Source organism: Cyprinus carpio, chromosome B16, assembly GCF_018340385.1.
Source record: "Cyprinus carpio isolate SPL01 chromosome B16, ASM1834038v1, whole genome shotgun sequence".
NCBI classification, from domain to species: domain Eukaryota; kingdom Metazoa; phylum Chordata; class Actinopteri; order Cypriniformes; family Cyprinidae; genus Cyprinus; species Cyprinus carpio.
This window is the reverse complement of record NC_056612.1, coordinates 10,739,976-10,759,269: the sequence shown is the minus strand read 5'-3', so window position 1 is coordinate 10,759,269 and position 19,294 is coordinate 10,739,976. Positions and strand designations below refer to the sequence as shown.

At 35.5% G+C, this 19,294-nt stretch overlaps 1 protein-coding gene across 1 annotated transcript in view; it reads right to left on the bottom strand.

The window, feature by feature from the left end:
• Positions 1–2,290: 2,290 nt before the first annotated feature.
• The window catches only part of deptor (DEP domain containing MTOR-interacting protein), a 42,703-nt gene continuing 25,699 nt past the window's right edge, over positions 2,291–19,294 (bottom strand). Inside the window, exons 6-10 of the mRNA XM_042740698.1 lie at positions 17,290–17,472; positions 15,008–15,145; positions 8,961–9,031; positions 8,322–8,426; positions 2,291–4,542 (exon numbers count right to left, since the gene is read on the bottom strand). Coding sequence (XP_042596632.1) covers positions 4,414–4,542; positions 8,322–8,426; positions 8,961–9,031; positions 15,008–15,145; positions 17,290–17,472 — 626 coding nt within the window. The 3' untranslated portion in view covers positions 2,291–4,413. The remainder of the gene's footprint in view (positions 4,543–8,321; positions 8,427–8,960; positions 9,032–15,007; positions 15,146–17,289; positions 17,473–19,294) is intronic.

Sequence of the window (19,294 nt, the reverse complement as noted above, 5' to 3'; positions counted from 1 at the left end):
CACACCTCTCAAAGATGATCAAAGGTCTTTAGAAATAAAAAACGCAAACATTCTTAGAGGCTTCGCATGGGGGTCATGGCCGTGGCATTGACTATTCCAGTGCATATCGATCTTGGATCCATAAAGTGAATATGCCTGTCTCAGTGTTTATTTAATATGGCATCCCTTAGCAAAGTGGCAAGGACATGGAATACGGCTCAGGTTTGCATATTCATATAAATCTGGCAGATTTCCAAACTCTTTTGAATAGGATGAAGGGGCTGATGAGCCATGCCCTTGTTAGACTTATTTTTAAGATTTGTCCAGTCCTCTCATCTCAATGCGATTCGCCCGTGAGGAGGTTTCACAAAAGATTCATCATTAACACAAAAGGTTAATATTTTCCACAGGCCATCTTTGAAGGTAATCAGTGCACATAACTGCTGTGTTAAACAGTGATATCTTGCATAAATGGGCTGAGCAATGTCCTATGCTCATAAAAGTGCAAGGGGTATGTGGCCTGTATAACGGAAATATATGCATGTAAAAAATGTTGAAATGTTTACATATAAATATATATACACATGCTTTCTTGTAGCTTAAACAGTAGAGCAATGCCAAGGTCATGGATTCAATTCCCCAGGAAAGCTAGAACTGATAAAATGTCAGTGTGTTAACTGCACAAAGGTATGTATGGATTTTTTAAAATCATTTTTATCTTTTATCCTTTTTTTGTAATATATATATATATATATATATATATATATATATATATATATATATATATATAGGAAATATGTTGGGCAGAGCTTTGGAGTGGGACTGAGGGATTATCAAGGAAGGAGCAGTTGGCATCTGATAATGTTCATCCATCAGTTGTCACTGAACTGTGTGGCCTGTTGAACTAAAAAAGCATCTAGACTCCCTTGCCCTCCCACTTCTGGGAATCAGCAGCAGAGCATAGCTTTAGGACATAAGCCTCTGCATGGTCACTTACATGTGGCCGTTCTGAAGCACTTGATTCACTTCAGCTAAATTTCAGCAGTTTAATGATGCACTTGTTGCACTTTCGATCTGTCACATACTTTCTAGTCACCCATTAAATTAATTTGCAATAATCATGGTTTATTTGATCCGTTCTAATCACATCTTGTAAATCTTTCAGCTCTTATCTTGACAGATTTGATTATGGTTGAAGAAATTTTAATCCTTGACAATGAGTAGAGAAAAAATGAGCTCAGTATTACTTATTAAACCCTGGTAACAGCCTCAGTGGGGGATGGTTGACTTAAGACAGAGGTTAAATGTCTGTTTGTCTGATCTTACCTCATATAGTGTGCAGGGAATTACCCAAGATCCTCTTTTCCTTAAAAGACCAACTGCTATCAACACTCACAACTCACCTCAGCTACTCCTACAGCCAGAGCACATTTAAACTGTGCTCGGGGGGAAAAGGAGGACAAATTAATGTGGTTACATTATGTTTCATTCAGACAACAGGAAAGATTAATATACTAAAACAGAAGAGAGCTATAATATAAACTGGAAAGACACCCAGTAGGAAGCATGTAGACAGGAAATTAAAAACGTGGAGCATTTATAACGCGGCGTTAACAAGAAGATTACACAGAAGGTCAGTTGTTTAAAAGAATGTCGTTTTGACATTGTTCTGGCTGCTGACGGTCAATATTTCAACTTTCAGTTTTAAAACAAAAGAATTAAAGTGAAGTGAATGTCGTATCAGACGAGGCAAAGAGTAACACTGCCCTCTAGCGATATGACAAAGAACTAGACAATCTACTGTTACTAAAAAAAAATATATCCTTGAGGTTAAAACCACTGTGAGCTCAAAAAAACAAAAACAAAGGACAATTAAAGAGAAAAAAAAGACACGAAAATCTAACCGTAACCAGTAAAAAGTTACATTTATATTTACCTAAACGTCTGGAGCTCGGAAATCAATAAAATAGGCAAAGTTTTGTTAACCAACAGGTGGCGCTAGCAAACCTAAAAAATTCAGGATGTCAACAGCATTACGTCATCGCTGTACACAAAGTGCATGTGGGAAGATACGTCCAAGTTTTTATTGTCTCAGGACTGGTTATGAATACCATTTGATACATTAATCAGTAATTTAAGTTTTATCACTAATCTGTCGCATCCATATTTCTGCTTGAAAATGTCACAGATTGAGAATCTTATATTAATATAACTGTAATTTGAAATTATTATTATTTATTTATTTATTTTTTATTTATTTTTTTTTTTTGGGGGGGGGGGCAATTATGTGGTTTTAAGACACAAAAGACAGTTTTCAATGGAATTAAGACGTTTAATAAAACATTAATCAAAACACATATTAATCATGAATTAGAGCTGCACAAAAATTCTATGGTACCGTGAGCTTACTACTTGGGATAGTTTGCCCCAAAATAAAAAAATTAAATCACATTTACTCACCCTTAAGTTGTTCCAAACCTGTATAAATAACATGAACAGCCACTGAGTGACATACTCAATGGCTTCCATCAACTGTTTGGTTGCCAACATTCTTCAAAATGTTTTATTTTGTGTGCAACAGAAGAAAGAAACCCATACAGGTTTGGAACTGTTTAAGGGTGAGTAAATGAGGACATCATTTTTATTTTTGAGTCCACTATCCCTTTAAACAGACACATGTGCGTTGAACTCAGCTGCACTGAACTTGTTTTAAATGCAACTTTTCTTTTCATTCTATTTCAGAACAGAAGACAGAAGAACTAGACGATTATTAGATTAGCTTAGACTCCCCGGCAGTGAGGACGATGTGGCACACATCTGGCCCAGTATTTAGCAGACTACCCTGATGCTGATTGTCATGATCACCCCAAAAATCTTCACCTATCTTTAAAATAGGACTTTACAGATGTTACGTGACCAGCCGTGAGAATTAGCAGCACAATACAGGTCATTAAGGCAGAAGATTCAAGCTTAATTCAATTAAGAACAAAATATCATCATGTGACTGTTTTTTGTCATTCTCATCAATACAAATGAGTACAATTGCATAATAAGCAACCTGCAGAAATAAAATAAAAAATTTCAAAATCCACAGAGAAGAATGTAAGATGAGCACATTATAGATATCATGTTGTGTCATAACATGTCTTCATTCTTACACAGATGCCTGCTTTGTACAATACACATGCATGTAGGAGTCTGCATATACAGCACTACTGTATATTTCCAATTCGTCTAATAAATCCTTAGATAGAACTACAAATGTATTAGTTACATAATTTGGTGAGTGAATTCATAGACTTGTCTTATTGACTGATTTACTCTATAAACACACTACATGACTATGCAAAATTTTTCATGGCAGTAAGTTTAAAAGTTAAAACAGTAAGTCCCGAAAAATACTCTACACAAGTATGTGAAAGCAGACTCGTATAGACACACAAACTCTTTTCCGAAATGACTCTGACCGTGACTGCAATTTATAATTAGCATTGTTTTATGATCACTTTTCTCTTTCATATCAACCTCTGTCAAAATGGATAGTCGCTAAGATAGCTAGCAACTTTCCTGAATAATAATAATACACGTTATTATTAAATCATCTGTGTTTACAAACTTGTGTAAAGTATATTTCTGCCGTAACTCTTATAAAGTGATATTTTCAATATTTTCCTATAATATTAGCATTTTACAAGTAACTACTTGTCTTTTTGATGGCATTTAGACAAAAGACAGAAACTTTAAACTACTTTCACAAGATACTTTTAAAACAAGACATGAGTTACAGTACAATAGCGTCTTTTAGATGTGCGTAGCGTTTGAAACATTCACTCTCAAGTTTCACCTGAAGTCTGTAAGTGCTGTTGTTGGTTGTCCCCTGCATTCGGATGGATATATCAATATGTATTATTTTACTAACTCCCGGAAAGCATGACAGGAATTATAAAATAGTTATTTTAAACTAACCACACTAAGGTCATAAAATGCCTGATACAATGATGTATTCCTTTACTCTCCAAACCTCACAGACTAAACTCTAAATGATGAAACAGTGGAAAAAGAGCCATGGATTATGCTCTCACCTGAATGGCACACATATATTAGTTTGGCATCGGTTATGCAAACCTACCAAGAGTGTTTTAAATGCTACGGTTCTGCTAAAAATGATATTTGGCAGCTTCTTTTCCCATATAATCTGTCCAGGTACAGCCTTAGCTGACATGGACCGGTAACAGTCAATGAGGAGCCAATGGGAGGCACGGATTCCAAAGCATGGATTAGTGTCATGCTAATGGTTTGAATCAAAATGATGAACGGAATCAAGAGTTCACTTCTCTGAACATTCCATTAAACAGAACATTGACTCAGTGAAGAAAGTCCAGCTTTGAGAAAATAGAAAGAGAGAAGAACAGAAACACTAAAGAGCGGCTGTCTTCAGTAATCTGCTTCCTCCATGACCTCCATGACCACTGTTCTGGGGCCAGTGAGGATGAGGCTGCTCACAGTCCTGTAGTCCAGATTCAGCACATTCATTCCATTGACTGCCACCACAAACTGACACACCTTTAGAGATGAAAATGAGGCAAAACAACAACAGTTTATGTTAGGTTACACTTGGTACACCCTTTTTGTACTTTGATAAAGACATAAAAGTGCTGAAACACAACATAATGATTATAGAGCATATAAACCACATATATGACACAATAAACTGATCGTAATTTTTCTCAGTAAAGTAACATGGCACAATTACACCTTTCAGGAGAACAGTAAAGGAGTGCTTTTTAAAATCAGCTATATTAATCCTCGGAGAGGTTCTGCAAATAAATAACGTAATGGCCTTTATGTCCTTCCTGGTAGACCCGTAATGGCACTACCATCAGAAATGAGTCATACCATTACCGTTATCAGCATCAAATGATAAATAAACAACTTGGAAAGCTTGCTTAATCATCAGCATGTGTTCAAAACATCTGTTTTGGCACCATTTGTACACTAGGTTAGTTATGACAACTTCCAATAAAAAAATGTTCAACTAATAGAAACTTAATTATTTATAGCATAAACACCATGAATCTGTAAAATTAAATTGTCCCAAGTAGTTTTTATATAATTCACTGGTAAATGGAGTGGTGGGTTTATTTATATCACTTCAAAATAAGCTAATTTTGCATGTCCATTTATTTTTTAATGGCATTAAGTGATTGCTCATTAAGCAACATACAATATAGTCTTTACCTTTATGTAACCTAACCACAAGCTGTAGTTTTCAGCACAATGGTAACAACAAAAACTTCACAGAATATAAGAGAAACTATTTTAAATGTCAGACATAATAAAAATAAACACTAACAATTCTTTCCCTTTTCTAAAATCAGAAAAAAAAAAAAAATTCATCACATCATTGAGTCTGCAACCCATAGACATCACCAGACTCTTTGGCTTATGCTTTGAAATGCTTTCTCCAGCCTTTAATGCAGCCATTTCCAAATGTTGCTTGTTTTGTGAAGTTTCTGCCATTAGTCTCCTCTTCAGCTGGTGAAATTAATGTTCAATCGGATTTAAATCTGGAGATTGGTTTGGGCAATATAAGACTTTACATTTCTTTGCCCTGATAAAGCCCTTGACTAAACTGGCAGGGTGTTTTGGGTCATTGTCCTGATGCAATCTAAAGCGCTTTCTGATGAGTCTGGTGGCATTTTCTTGAATATTGGTAGCCAAGATGGTTTTGTACCCTTCCAAATTCATTCTGCTACTGTCATCATACATTTAATCATCATTAAATTTGAGAGGGCCTGTTCCAGAGCCATGCATGCACATGCTATGACACCACCTCCACCAAGCTTTACAGCTGAGGCTGTATGCTTATGATCATTTGCACTTCCCTTTTTCTCCAAACTTTTTCTTTCCCATCATTTAGATAAAGGTTAATCTTTGTCTCATCTTTCCATAAAACTCTGTTCCAAAAATCTACTGGCTCACCTTTGTGCTTTTTTGCAAACTCTAATCTTGCCTTTCTATTTTTGGTGCTGGTCAGAAGTTTGCATGTTGCTGTGTAGCTGTGTTGTTGTTTAATTCTGTGTGAAAGTCTCCTGAGGACAGTAGATTTTTAGAGCATCACCCCAGCTTTCTGGAGGTTGTTGCTGATTTTACAGACACGTATTTTAGAGTTCGTTTTCACAGCTTTTATGCTCCATGCCCTTTGTTCTGGTATAGCTCTAATTGACTTCTTCTTTTCTTTTAGCATCCCAATTGCTTGCTTTTCTCTTAAAGTCAGCTCCCTCGTCTTTATCCTGGTTTGTGTGTTGCCATCGAAAGCAAGACTAAGAATGCAGAAGTAATGGATATAACTGATACAGACACATTCCCTGCTTTTAATATCTGAAGAATTAATGCAACAGGACACAGCTGATCACTGGCCCAATACTTCTGCTCACATCAGATAGGGGGATGAAACTAAAAGTGCTGATCTTCTTAGCTGGTAAAACATCTATGTGTTGAATCACCCAATAATAAAATTGTTTTGTATATATATATATATATATATATATATAGTTTTGTTCTTCAGGTCTGATGTTTAACAATTTAAATGTTCAAAAGTTCTTTTGTAATTCAAAAATTCATGGATAACAACAATAATTATATTTTAGCATTAGAAACACTTAAGACCGTACACATACTGGTGGATCAATCAATACAGAAACATAAAAATGATTTTGGTAATCACCAATACTTTTAGTTTGAATTTAGGATTTGAATTTATTTATTAGAATTAACCCCTTGAGATGTATCTCGTTTCCGAGGGGGTCCCAAAATACAACGTATCACAATCACAACATAACAACATAAAAGGAAACCTAACAAAACACTAATTAACAATACATCCATAAAAAAAAAAAAGTTTAGTAAAGTTTGTGCCACAGTTTAAGACAGCTGTGGCACAAACCTTACATTGGGTGGTGGTGGTCTAATAAATTTGTTAAGCACATATATATATATTCATTATGTTCGCAACAATGTTCATTACAACAAAAAGATGTCACTGGAAGCAGGGCAGGTGCAGCATTACAGCCTCTGCTCAAAAGGTTGTCTTTAAATAGCACAATGCCTTTACCTCAAAAACAGACTAAGCGTATTCACTCAGTATGCAAACATGACCTTATGTAATGAGCATTTAGAAGTGACGCTGAGGGAGTAGTGTTTTTTTTTTTTTTTTTAAGTTGCATAACTGTAATGGTTCATTATTGCTGTAAATTAGGGTCACTGTTTAAAAAGGAGGAAGGGCAGGTATTATTCCATCTGTCATTACAGTAAATTAGACGCACACACACATACAGTTACCATCAGGTGTTTTAGACTGGATGTGCTTAAAGAAACATCTGGAATACAGACTATATTTTGAGTGCTCTTGAGGAGAATGCACTCAGATCAGCAACCAAAGTGCATTATGATTGCTCCGCTCAGTGTACTATGCTTAAGGTCAAACCTACATGACTGTGGGTGGGTTGGTGTAGTTCAGTTTCAGTATTTTGTGATCTCTATCATCTCTATCTCTGTATCGCTTAGATCATAATCTAGCATTACCTTAAACGGATAGCAATGTAACATAGCAAAACTTAACGATTCACAAGCATTATTTTTGTCAAGAGCACTTTCCCTCTGAAGGTGTGGTCACATTAGTGAAATTTGGGAGGAAAAAAGTCTCTGTTTATTGTCAATAGTGTAGCAATCTATGAAACACAGCTCACACAGAAGTCAACTTCAAAACCAAGCAGCTTTCTGGTGGCCAACATGACATATTTGCATGACCTTTACTTGAACTTGTTGGAAAATCTGTGTGAAAATTACATGGATTGCTATTGAAATGACTTGATTTTGCTTGTAAAAAATTTGCCAAAAACATTATTGTCTGTAATCCATAGCCTCAAGCATATATATTGTCATATGTACCTCAATATATTGTCAGAAGCCGGAGGTGTTCATTTTGTGTTATACCTAAACCTATCGTCACGACTCTCAAAGTGACGGCACCCATTGACTTGCATATTAGGAATTAACAAGGACCGAGGGGTTCACCAAAAAATCATCATTTGTGTTTTACTGAAGAAAGTCACCTACATCTTGAATGCCCTAAGGGTGAATACATTTTCATTTTTGCATGAACTATCCCTTTAAGAGCCATTATAGTGGGTTGTGTCCATTTATTGGTTATTGGCCAGAAATTGAAAATAATTATTGGCTTATTGGTTCGGTCAAAATTTCAATATTAGTGCATTCCTTTAGAATGAGACATACTGTTTTTTCATTATAACAAATTTCCTTTTGCAGTATGACTACTGTACCTTCATTCCCGCTGCTGCAGCGGGTCCGCCGGGGTCTACTGCCTGGATGTGGCAGGGTTTACTTCCTCTCACCACGAATCCCCAGCCCACTGCATCTCCCACAATCTGCAAACACATACATCCATACATATTAACTTATTAAGTTCTAGGTCATACACTGAGAAATCCATTTTACTTTACTTTGCTTACAAGCATTACACATACTTGCATAATGTCAAATATATTGATTTATTTTAGCTGATTTTTATCTTTTTACCGTGCCATATACTTGTATATTCTGTATATATATTTGGTCATTCTAAAACTTCTATTCAGATGGTGGTATTGGAGTTGTGGAGCAATATGATTCAAATGTTTGTGTTGTGCAATTGCATTCAGCATGGATTTTAAACGTCATTATTAGTGAATGCAGTTTATTCAAAATGCATGACAAGAAGCATGTAGTACATGACAACACACAGTAAGGTATATGGCAGCTGATGACAGAGTATCAAATGTCAAAGTCTCCTAAATTGCTCTTGGATTTTGCATAGTAAATTATGCAATTTGAGCTTGGAGTCTGAGCACGTTTGGCAGGAGTGTGTGTGTGTGTGTGTGGGTGGGTGGGTGTGTGCGTGAGTGTGTGTGAGAGTGACTTACTGTGAATGTCTTCTTTATGTAAGGTCCACCAGGAGTCTGAAGTTCCTCTGGGCTCACTTGTCTCTTCAGCACTGTAAATAATATACACACAATGTTCCTCAGTCATGAACTCTAGACAGTAAATCATGTGACTATTTAACACATGGTATAAAAGAATCATGTTTATCTATTCACTGCAACAACACTGAGTTTGATTCACTACTGGTTTATTACTTTACTCCTCACATTACATACAGTATACTGCAGTCCATAATCCCTCATTTAAAAAGTCGACACAAAGACATCCTGAAACACAACATGTGCTTCTTCAGAGACACACAGAGAGAGAGAGAGAGAGAGAGAGAGGGAGAGAGAGAGAGAGAGTAATTAAGCTGTAATGGAGCACTGAAGGTTTGTGTTTAATGAAATAATGAGGTTGATAATGATGGTCTCCTTTAGCACAAGAGTTTCAAATCAGCCTGATCTCTTCATCACTAATGTAATAAGTGAGTCAAACCCTGAACCACTTGGTCACAATCCAAGATCCAACTGCACAGCTATGACTGGATCCTGATTGGCTGATCAGAGCCCAATTTATAGTAGTAACAAGGACATTGCAAATAGCAAATAAGGTAGTGTCTATAACGAATAGTTCTCTAAAAAAACGTATTATTCCAAACACTTAATTAAAGTTAACTTTAATACAGACTAATTATGTGTGTATTTGTCAATTTTGAGTCTTGACAGACAAGATCACTATGAATGGCCATTGTATAAAAAGGCTTGTGTTAATATTTGTATTCTTGTGTTTACACTGAAAAAAATAAACACTGGAAAAAAAAAGCATACAAACTAAGAATGATATTAAGGTGAGTAAACAAGGACAAGTGTTTGGCTTCAGTGTTTCGTAATATTATCTGTATACGTGCATATAGGGATTACAAGGCCATGTATTTTCTTAACTATGAACTGTCCATTTCCCTTTTAAAGTCATTCTGTACATGCCTGAAACCTTTCATACACAATGCCACATCCTGCCAATGTAGGGAAAAAGGATTATGTGTGTGTGTGTGTGTGTGTGTGTGAGAGAGAGAGAGAGAGAGAGAGAGAGAGAGATATACCAACAAAAAGTGTATAAGTAGATGCATCAGGCCTGACTGTTTCTCACTTTATTAATTTTTTCATTTTGTTCTTATCCAATTTTGGGAGGAGAGCGCAGTAATACCAGGATTGGATGAGCAAATTGACCAATCAGAGGCATGCAACAGTCCTGCCAAACCCAGAACATTCTCGTCTCCTTACACACCGGTGTTTCGTGTAAAACACACAAGCATTAAGCACAACATCTGGAAAAGCAGCCTATTTCCCTCATAAATTCAAAATGTACAACATGTTATAACGTTAAATGCTCTGATGACAGATTGTGTTTTGGATCTGTGTTGTTGTTGGACAAAAAGCGGGACTGGTTTTAACGGTGGGCCTCACTGTACCGGAGCGGGAGCTGTGCTGTGGTAAAGTGAAAGCTGAGTCATGTGGGAGGTGTGGAATGCTTCATTGCAGGCATGCTTCAGGCACGCCTTGGATCGCCATGGAGGCCAATGTTCTAATTTGGTGGTGGAGGAGGAGAACGCTGGGTTTGTGTGTGTATAAAATGTTCTTCTGTCTCTCTGCCTGCTGGCTGTGCTCCTTGCCTTTCCTTAAGGGGACGATGTGTTCTTGCCAGACTCTCTCATACAAACACACACACACACACACACACACACACATGCACACTACTCGTGTACTACTACTGTTCAAAGATCTCACCCTGAGAGTTTTTATGGGTCAGAGAGTTTACTACTCCACACACAAACACTTACTCAGAAGGGAGCTACAGCTGGATAAAACAGATCAAGATATAGTAAGATAAAGTTAAAGAGAAAATGCATGTTACAATCTGTTCTGATTATTTTTTTCGTAGACTTATTTGTTATTGGCTGGTGATAGAAAGCATCATCAAGTAATCAAGATTAACGCATTCACTCACACTGAGAGGAGCTTAAATATAATGAGAGAAAAAAGGGATTGCTCATCCAAAACTGGAAAGTATGTCATCATTTAGTCATTCTTAAGCTGTAAGACTTTTTATCTTGATGAGCACAAAAGGAGAAATTTTCTATTACAAATATTATATATAGAAGCCTACTGAAGACAAACAATCAACACACTCATGTTTTGCGTCAAATGGCGTATTATAATTGAAACCCATACCACTTTGACAGTACATTTTGGAGCTTTGGTGGAGGAAAACATTATGTAAGGAGTAACTGACCATGGGCCCTTGAATTATTAGAAAATAATGCACACCAGATGTGGTAATGTGGCCACAACTAATAATTCAATGGACCAGAGTAAATTATTACACTTATACTACGGTTACCACATCTAAAGGCATTATTCAGATAATGTATTTCAAAACATTTGTCAGGTTGTATATCCACAACGTCATTTTAGGCTTCAGCCATTGATAGCAGACTAATGCAGCTATTAACTCTAAAAAGGGCAAAACCATAAAGATACATTAGAAAATTAATTTATTCATAATTTCCATCTTATTGGGAATCAAATAATAGAATTTCATGATTTTTTTTTCCAAAACTTGACTCTTATTTTTTATTTTAATGTTTGTATCCCCCAAGAAACATCGCCCCTTTGGGGGTATAAATTCACTGAAAACACAACACTTGTTTATCAATGCTTGTTACAACATGGTTGAAATTCCTAAATGCTTTGGAATACAGACCTATGGTTGGTCTCTTTTTAAAGAAGACACATAGCAGAAAAAAGAAAGTGAAAAAAAAAGTTATAGAAGTTTAAGTTTACAGTAAAGATAATGTAGTATACAATTTTTATTTTATTTTATATAAAATAAATATTTTATAAAATATGTTGCACTCTAAAATAGCTATAAAATCAAAGCCACGTGTCTAACCAAATTATGTTCCAAATTTGAAGTTGATATCACAAAAAAAATTGGTTCTTGTGAGATTTTGTTTGGGCACTATACCAAAAATAACCGCCAGGGTTACATACCCCCAAACTCTATTGAATTATTTTGACGCAGTTTTCTGATTACAATTCAAGATTACAAAAAGATTTGATTTTCTGAAACACAAGACATAAAATCACAGAATCTATATGTATTTATATCTTGATTTATACCCCTAAAAGGGCGACGTATCCATTGAGATATAAACATTTACAGACATATTACAAAAAAATTTAATCATTTAATTCATAAAATTTTAATGTAAACCTAATAAGCTACTGCTGAACAACAGCTTTTTAAACAGGTAGGTCCCCTCCAATATATAAATATGTGAACTAGATCAACTTTTATCAGAGGGTGAGTAGATTTCCCACTACAGGCGGCCATTCAGTTTTAAATGTGTTTGTGTAAATATAATGCTTTAATGTGTAAATTTACAGTTAAGGTGTGGCCATATTAGAGAAATTCCTGTAATATTTTGCAGGAAAAAAAGGTCCATTGTTGAATAGCAATAGTCTAGAATTGCTCACACAGTAGTCACTTTTTAAAACAAACCAGCTTTCTGTTGGTCAAAGTGTCCAGTGTGCATGACTAACAAGCGAAATCTGTGTAGGGAACCTTTTGGCCCTCATCTGAAACTCCCGCAGATTTCTATTGAAATGACTGGATTTCACCCACAAAATTTCACAGAGCAATGGTAAATGTGACCACACTGTTATAATACCAATGATATTCTGAACTCTTTATCTACCGTGTGAACTACTACATTAAATATAATCTTGTTAACTTATTCTGCTGGTACAAGTTAACAAGGAGAATCTCTGTCAGAGGGGTGAAAAAGTTTATGGGAACTACACGGCCGACGCCTCTTAGAATTACTGTCAACAAGCACAATTACAGTGGAGGAAGCCCAAACAGAATAGAGGGAGAACTGGCTGATGTGGCTTTATGGCCTGAAAGCACACAAACACACAACCTTCTGACCCACCCAGCACCCACAGAGCTCTTTAGAAACATAGTACAGTCGTGGCCAAAAGTTTTGAGAATTACATAAATATTGGAAATAGGAAAAGTTGCTGCTTAAGTTTTTATAATAGCAATTTGCATATACTCCAGAATGTTATGAAGAGTGATCAGATGAATTGCATAGTCCTTCTTTACCATGAAAATTAGCTTAATCCCAAAAAAACATTTCCACTGCATTTCATTGCTGTCATTAAAGGACCTGCTGAGATCATTTCAGTAATCATCTTGTTAACTCAGGTGAGAATGTTGACGAGCACAAGGCTGGAGATCATTATGTCAGGCTGATTGGGTTTAGAATGGCAGACTTGACATGTTAAAAGGAGGGTGATGCTTGAAATCATTGTTCTTCCATTGTTAACCATGGTGACCTGCAAAGAAACGCGTGCAGCCATCATTGCAGTGCATAAAAATGGCTTCACAGGCAAGGATATTGTGGCTACTAAGATTGCACCTAAATCAACAATTTATAGGTTCATCAAGAACTTCAAGGAAAGAGGTTCAATTCTTGTAAAGAAGGCTTCAGGGCGTCCAAGAAAGTCCAGCAAGCGCCAGGATCGTCTCCTAAAGAGGATTCAGCTGCGGGATTGGAGTGCCACCAGTGCAGAGCTTGCTCAGGAATGGCAGCAGGCAGGTGTGAGCGCATCTGCACGCACCGTGAGGCGAAGACTTTTGGAAGATGGCCTGGTGTCAAGAAGGGCAGCAAAGAATCCACTTCTCTCCAAAAAAAAAACATCAGGGACAGATTGATCTTCTGCAGAAAGTATAGTGAATGGACTGCTGAGGACTGGGGCGAAGTCATATTCTCCGATGAAGCCCCTTTCTGATTGTTTGGGGCATCTGGAAAAAGGCTTGTCCGGAGAAGAAAAGGTGAGCGCTACCATCAGTCCTGTGTCATGCCAACAGTAAAGCATCCTGACACCATTCATGTGTGGGGTTGCTTCTCATCCAAGGGAGTGGGCTCACTCACAATTCTGCCCAAAAACACAGCCATGAATAAAGAATGGTATCAAAACACCCTCCAACAGCAACTTCTTCCAACAATCCAACAACAGTTTGGTGAAGAACAATGCATTTTCCAGCACGATGGAGCACCGTGACATAAGGCAAAAGTGATAACTAAGTGGCTCGGGGACCAGAATGTTGAAATTTTGGGTCCATGGCCTGGAAACTCCCCAGATCTTAATCCCATTGATAACTTGTGGTCAATCCTCAAGAGGCGGGTGGACAAACAAAAACCCACTAATTCTGACAAACTCCAAGAAGTTATTATGAAAGAATGGGTTGCTATCAGTCAGGATTTGGCCCAGAGAGCATGCCCAGTCGAATTGCAGAGGTCCTGAAAAAGAAGGGCCAACACTGCAAATACTGACTCTTTGCATAAATGTCATGTAATTGTCGATAAAAGCCTTTGAAACGTATGAAGTGCTTGTAATTATATTTCAGTACATCACAGAAACAACTGAAACAAAGATCTAAAAGCAGTTTAGCAGCAAACTTTTTGAAAACTAATATTTATGTGATTCTCAAAACTTTTGGCCACGACTGTAGACGTCCACTGTATCTGCTGCAGATACACGTCACGCTCTACATAGCATGTTCTGTTAAAGGAACAGTAACACACCACAAGCAAAACTTAGAGAAATCTATATTATCTATATCTATATCCTTAGCCATTCAAAAATCTAAAAACCCACAAAGAGAAGCACATGGTTTATAGAATCTAAGCAAGTCGTCTGAGGCTTGAGAAATGCACGTTGTTTTGGTGCTATAAAAAGTCAGGCCTTTTCATTTAACCATAAAAAGAGAGCAGAGATGGTGTAAAAATAAGTGCTAAAAGCTAACGCTAACTGGTTTGCTAATGTAAACTTGAAGGTTAAGAAATGTAAAGACAACAAGACATCAAAATTGACCTGATTTGCTTACTTAAAGATGATGTGTGTCATTTTTTATGCTGAAATGCCCAAATTAGTTGATGTATGTGGGATGTTTGAGCACAGAAGGGGGCTTTTCTTACCAGACTTTGGGTTGCAGAGCACAGGGGGGCTGCTGCTGAGTGTGGGGCTGCTGCTATAATAACCGCTGCTGCCACAACTACTGCTCATACTGCTCCGCCGTACTGCTGACACCACCTTTATCTCTTTAGTGGGGCTTACTGAGGGGAAGGAGATTGAGAAAGACAGAAATAAGGTTAGATAGAGTCTATATAAGAGGAAGTGAGAGAGAAAATAGAAATCAGTTAAAATACACATGCAACACTTCTGCCAGCTCAAAACAGTGCTTGCGCAGTGGTGATAGTGTTATGGTATGTCAACATCAGTTTTGTGTGCATTTACTAACTGAAATAACAGTTCAGAGGCCTTACATCTGTCAGTGTGCTCCTTTTATCATAAATGTATTGCATGGCAAACAGCATCACGCACGAACACACATACATGGTTAGCTAGCTACCAAAATAGACATACATTAGACTTCTAGCTATATACACACTTAGAAAAAAATGGTTTAAAAGATGCTTCTGAGATGTTACCTATTCAAAAGATATATTGTTGTACCTGAAGGGTCCATATTGGTGTTTTAAAGGTACATATCAGTACCTAAAGTGTACATATTTTTACCTAAAAAGTACAAAAAATTACTTTCTGAAAAGGTACAGCCCCAGTGACAGATTTTGTACATTTTTTTCTGAGTGTATAGAGCAAATTATAGATAAACACTAACACTACCACTCTTCACATTTTTATAATTAAAAAAAAAATGTATTTGATTTACTTGGAATGCTACTTAAAACAAGACGAAAAAAATCAATGTTAATACAAATAATAATATATTAATAAAATTAAATGAATATAAAATGTCTATATATATATATATATATATATATATATATATATGTGTGTGTGTGTATGTATATAAATCATCAGCTTTTCAAACTGATAAAAGTCATACTTCATGTTTATTTATTCTTAGAAATGTAAGTTTTTTTTTAAACATTAATTAAACAAATGGCTAATCACTGGTCAATTGAAAATGCTTCATTTAAAATTTAATCATATAATTAAACATTTTTATTTCAGTATATAACTAAATAATTAAATAAATAAATAAATATAAATTATAAAATAAATAAATAAATAATTCCATCATAATTTTTATTCATCATTGTTTTTTCATTGTTTTATTTATTTTATTTTATTTTTTTTTTTTTTTGCGTAATATCATTGTGAAATTATAAATAATAGCAAATAATTAATAAACAAACTGCACTGTTGTCAGAAAAAAAAAACACTTATTATATTGCCATCAAAACATGCAATAAAAAAGAAAAAGTGTTGTGTGCTAACCTGATTGGCAGTTATAAAACTTGAATTTACACACTTGCATATGTTTAAACAAAGACACATCATACATATAGTACACACACCACAGACACATGAAAAATTACAGTTCATATTTTATTCAGCTCTGAGAAGAGGAACCAGAGAGGCCCAGTGCCAAGACACACTGAGCTAACTTCCTCTACTGACTCATGACAGCGTGATACTGAATCCACAGGCCAACAATGTGAAAAAACACTTGACCTGAAACTGAATCTGAGTTTACATTTACTGTAATTCATTATTCAACATGATTAAGGGCTACATTCTAGCTTTGTCTAGTATAATACTAGCATGAATCGAACTTTAGTAAATATAATTAACAAAAGTTAAAAGAACAGAAGCAGTTTGAAAAACTGAGGTTACATATATAATACTGACTAATGCTGAGTAATATACTGACGAAATAACTCAAATGTAATATAACAAGATCAAACAGAGGCAAAAGGGGCATGTTAGGCTTGCTTGTCCTTACATGTTTACCTCTAACATACAGTACTTATCACAAAGATATGTTTCACAAAAAATTGTAAGCATTATTTAAAAATTATTATTATCTTTTAATTATTCATTATTATTAAATTAGCTTATTAGATGTTTGTACACAAATATGACACTTCAAAATAAATGCAGTGTTTTTCACTCTTTTCACAACATGTGTGCTCAAGATTTGTCCTTTAAGCAACTTCCTTATTACGCTGAAATTGATTTTGGTTGTTCTATCTTCATTATCTACCCGTGCACTGCATCAGCAGCAAATTAAAATGCATGAGACCACATCCAGAAGTTCATTGTCTACCTGCCACTGTAAATGACCATAGCTGTGTCTGCTTAATCTAAAAATCAATATCACAAACTACTGGGTGTAATGAACACAGTTGTGCATGCATTCTGCAGATTTCCTTTATGATCGTGGGCTAACCTGAAAGGAAGCTGGTGTTTCCCCCCTCAGAGCCCTGTTTGCGCAGACAGAAGGGGCTGTCGTGGTTCTCCGGTATGCTGCGACAACGCTCGTTCAAAAGCTCCATCAGCCGCCGTCGCCGCCGGAAATTCATTCTGAATTGGTAAAGCAGTCCGCCATCCACAAAATGGTGCTTATTAGAAACTAGGGGGAAAAATGAGAAATGCACAAAGAGAGGAGGTCATATGTCAGTTTACTGGGATAAAAGACGTGACCAGTCAAGCCACAATGGTCTAAAATCTAGAAGTGAAAGACTAAAACAATACAAAACTCAACACAATATTATTATTTTGGATTTTACCTTCAACGCTTTTTTTTAATTGAAGAAAAACCAAGTTTAACCAAGACTTAAGTGCAGTATGTGAGATTGAGTGTGTTTGTGTAAGAGGTGCATCATGGTTCAAACACAGTATTTATTTTTACATGACAGCTTTAACTTTCCATTTTTATTACCATGTTTAGCACTGTGTTATTATTCTGCCATGTCAATATCTCAAAGACATACAGCGGGAAAAGGAAATATGCTATCAGTTTCTATGAGTTTCATTCTTTTGTTAAACATACACGAAGATATTTTGAAGAATGCTGGTAATCCAACAGCTGTTTGACTCCCACTGACTACCACAGTATTTCTTTCCCTACTATGGAAGTCAATGGGGACCAACAACTGTTTGATATTTAAAATTCTTCAAAATATTTTCTTTTGTGCTCAGCATAAGAAAGAAACTTATACAGGTTTGGAACAACATGAGGGTGAGTAAATGATGACAAAATTCTCATTTTTGGGTGAACTATTCCTTTAAAATAAGCAAAATCAATCGGATATGTTATGGGCAATGAAACATAGTGGATGCATATGATTTGTGGTGCAGAGGAATGCAGATAAATGTGTGTGGGAGAGAGCTGAGCTAAAGGAGCTAAACACTAACTCACTGTCTGACTATCATTACATGGCTAGTCTAGCAGAACAAGTGTTTTGCCTGTATGCAAAAAGCCTGGTCCATTTTTCTGCTTACTCATGTAACATGGCCACAGCTTGCAATTTTATGGCACATACAGAGATATAAAAGATATAAAAGTACAGAAAACTATAAAATTAAAAATGACATTACATATAAATTGACAAATAAATTTCAAAAGGCAAAATAAAAATGACATTCACTACCATTCAAGAGTTTAGGATCAGCTTTTCAAAGATTTTTAATGATTTTTTAAGTCTATGTTCATCAAGGCTGCATTTATTTGATTAAGAAGTAAAAAAAAAGTAATATTGTGAAATGTTATTAAAATTTAAAATAACAATTTTCTGTTTTAATATATTTTAAAATAAGGCAGTGACTATTTGCATTAAATGTAAATAGCAATAGAGACTACTGACACTAAATGCAAATAGCAATATATGCTACTGTATTTACACTAAGTGTAAATAGCAATTGAATGCTATTTACACTAAGTGAAAATAACATAGTTTCTTAGCAATAGATGACATTTACACTAAGTGCAAATAGCTATATATTCTATTTACTCTATGTTAAAATGACTGATTGTCTGCTGTTTATACTACTTATTGCAAATAGTGGCAATTAACTGCATCTCAGTATTGTACATTATAAAACAGTAATAATGCAATATAAATTATAATAAATTATAATTTTAATTCAAATTATTAAATGGATGCAAACTTATTGGGGTTTGTTAGGAAAGGACAATATTTGGCTGAGATACAACTAGGCTATTTGAAAATCTGGAATCTGAGGGTGCCAAAAAATCTAAATATTTAGAAAGTTGCATTTAAAGTTGTCCAAATTAAGTCCTTAGTAAGGCACATTACTAATCAAAAATTAAGTTTTGATATATTTACGGTAGGACATTTATCAAATATCTTCATGAAACATGATATTTACTTAATATACTAATGATTTTTGGCATAAAAGAAAAATCTATAATTTTGACCCATACAATGTAT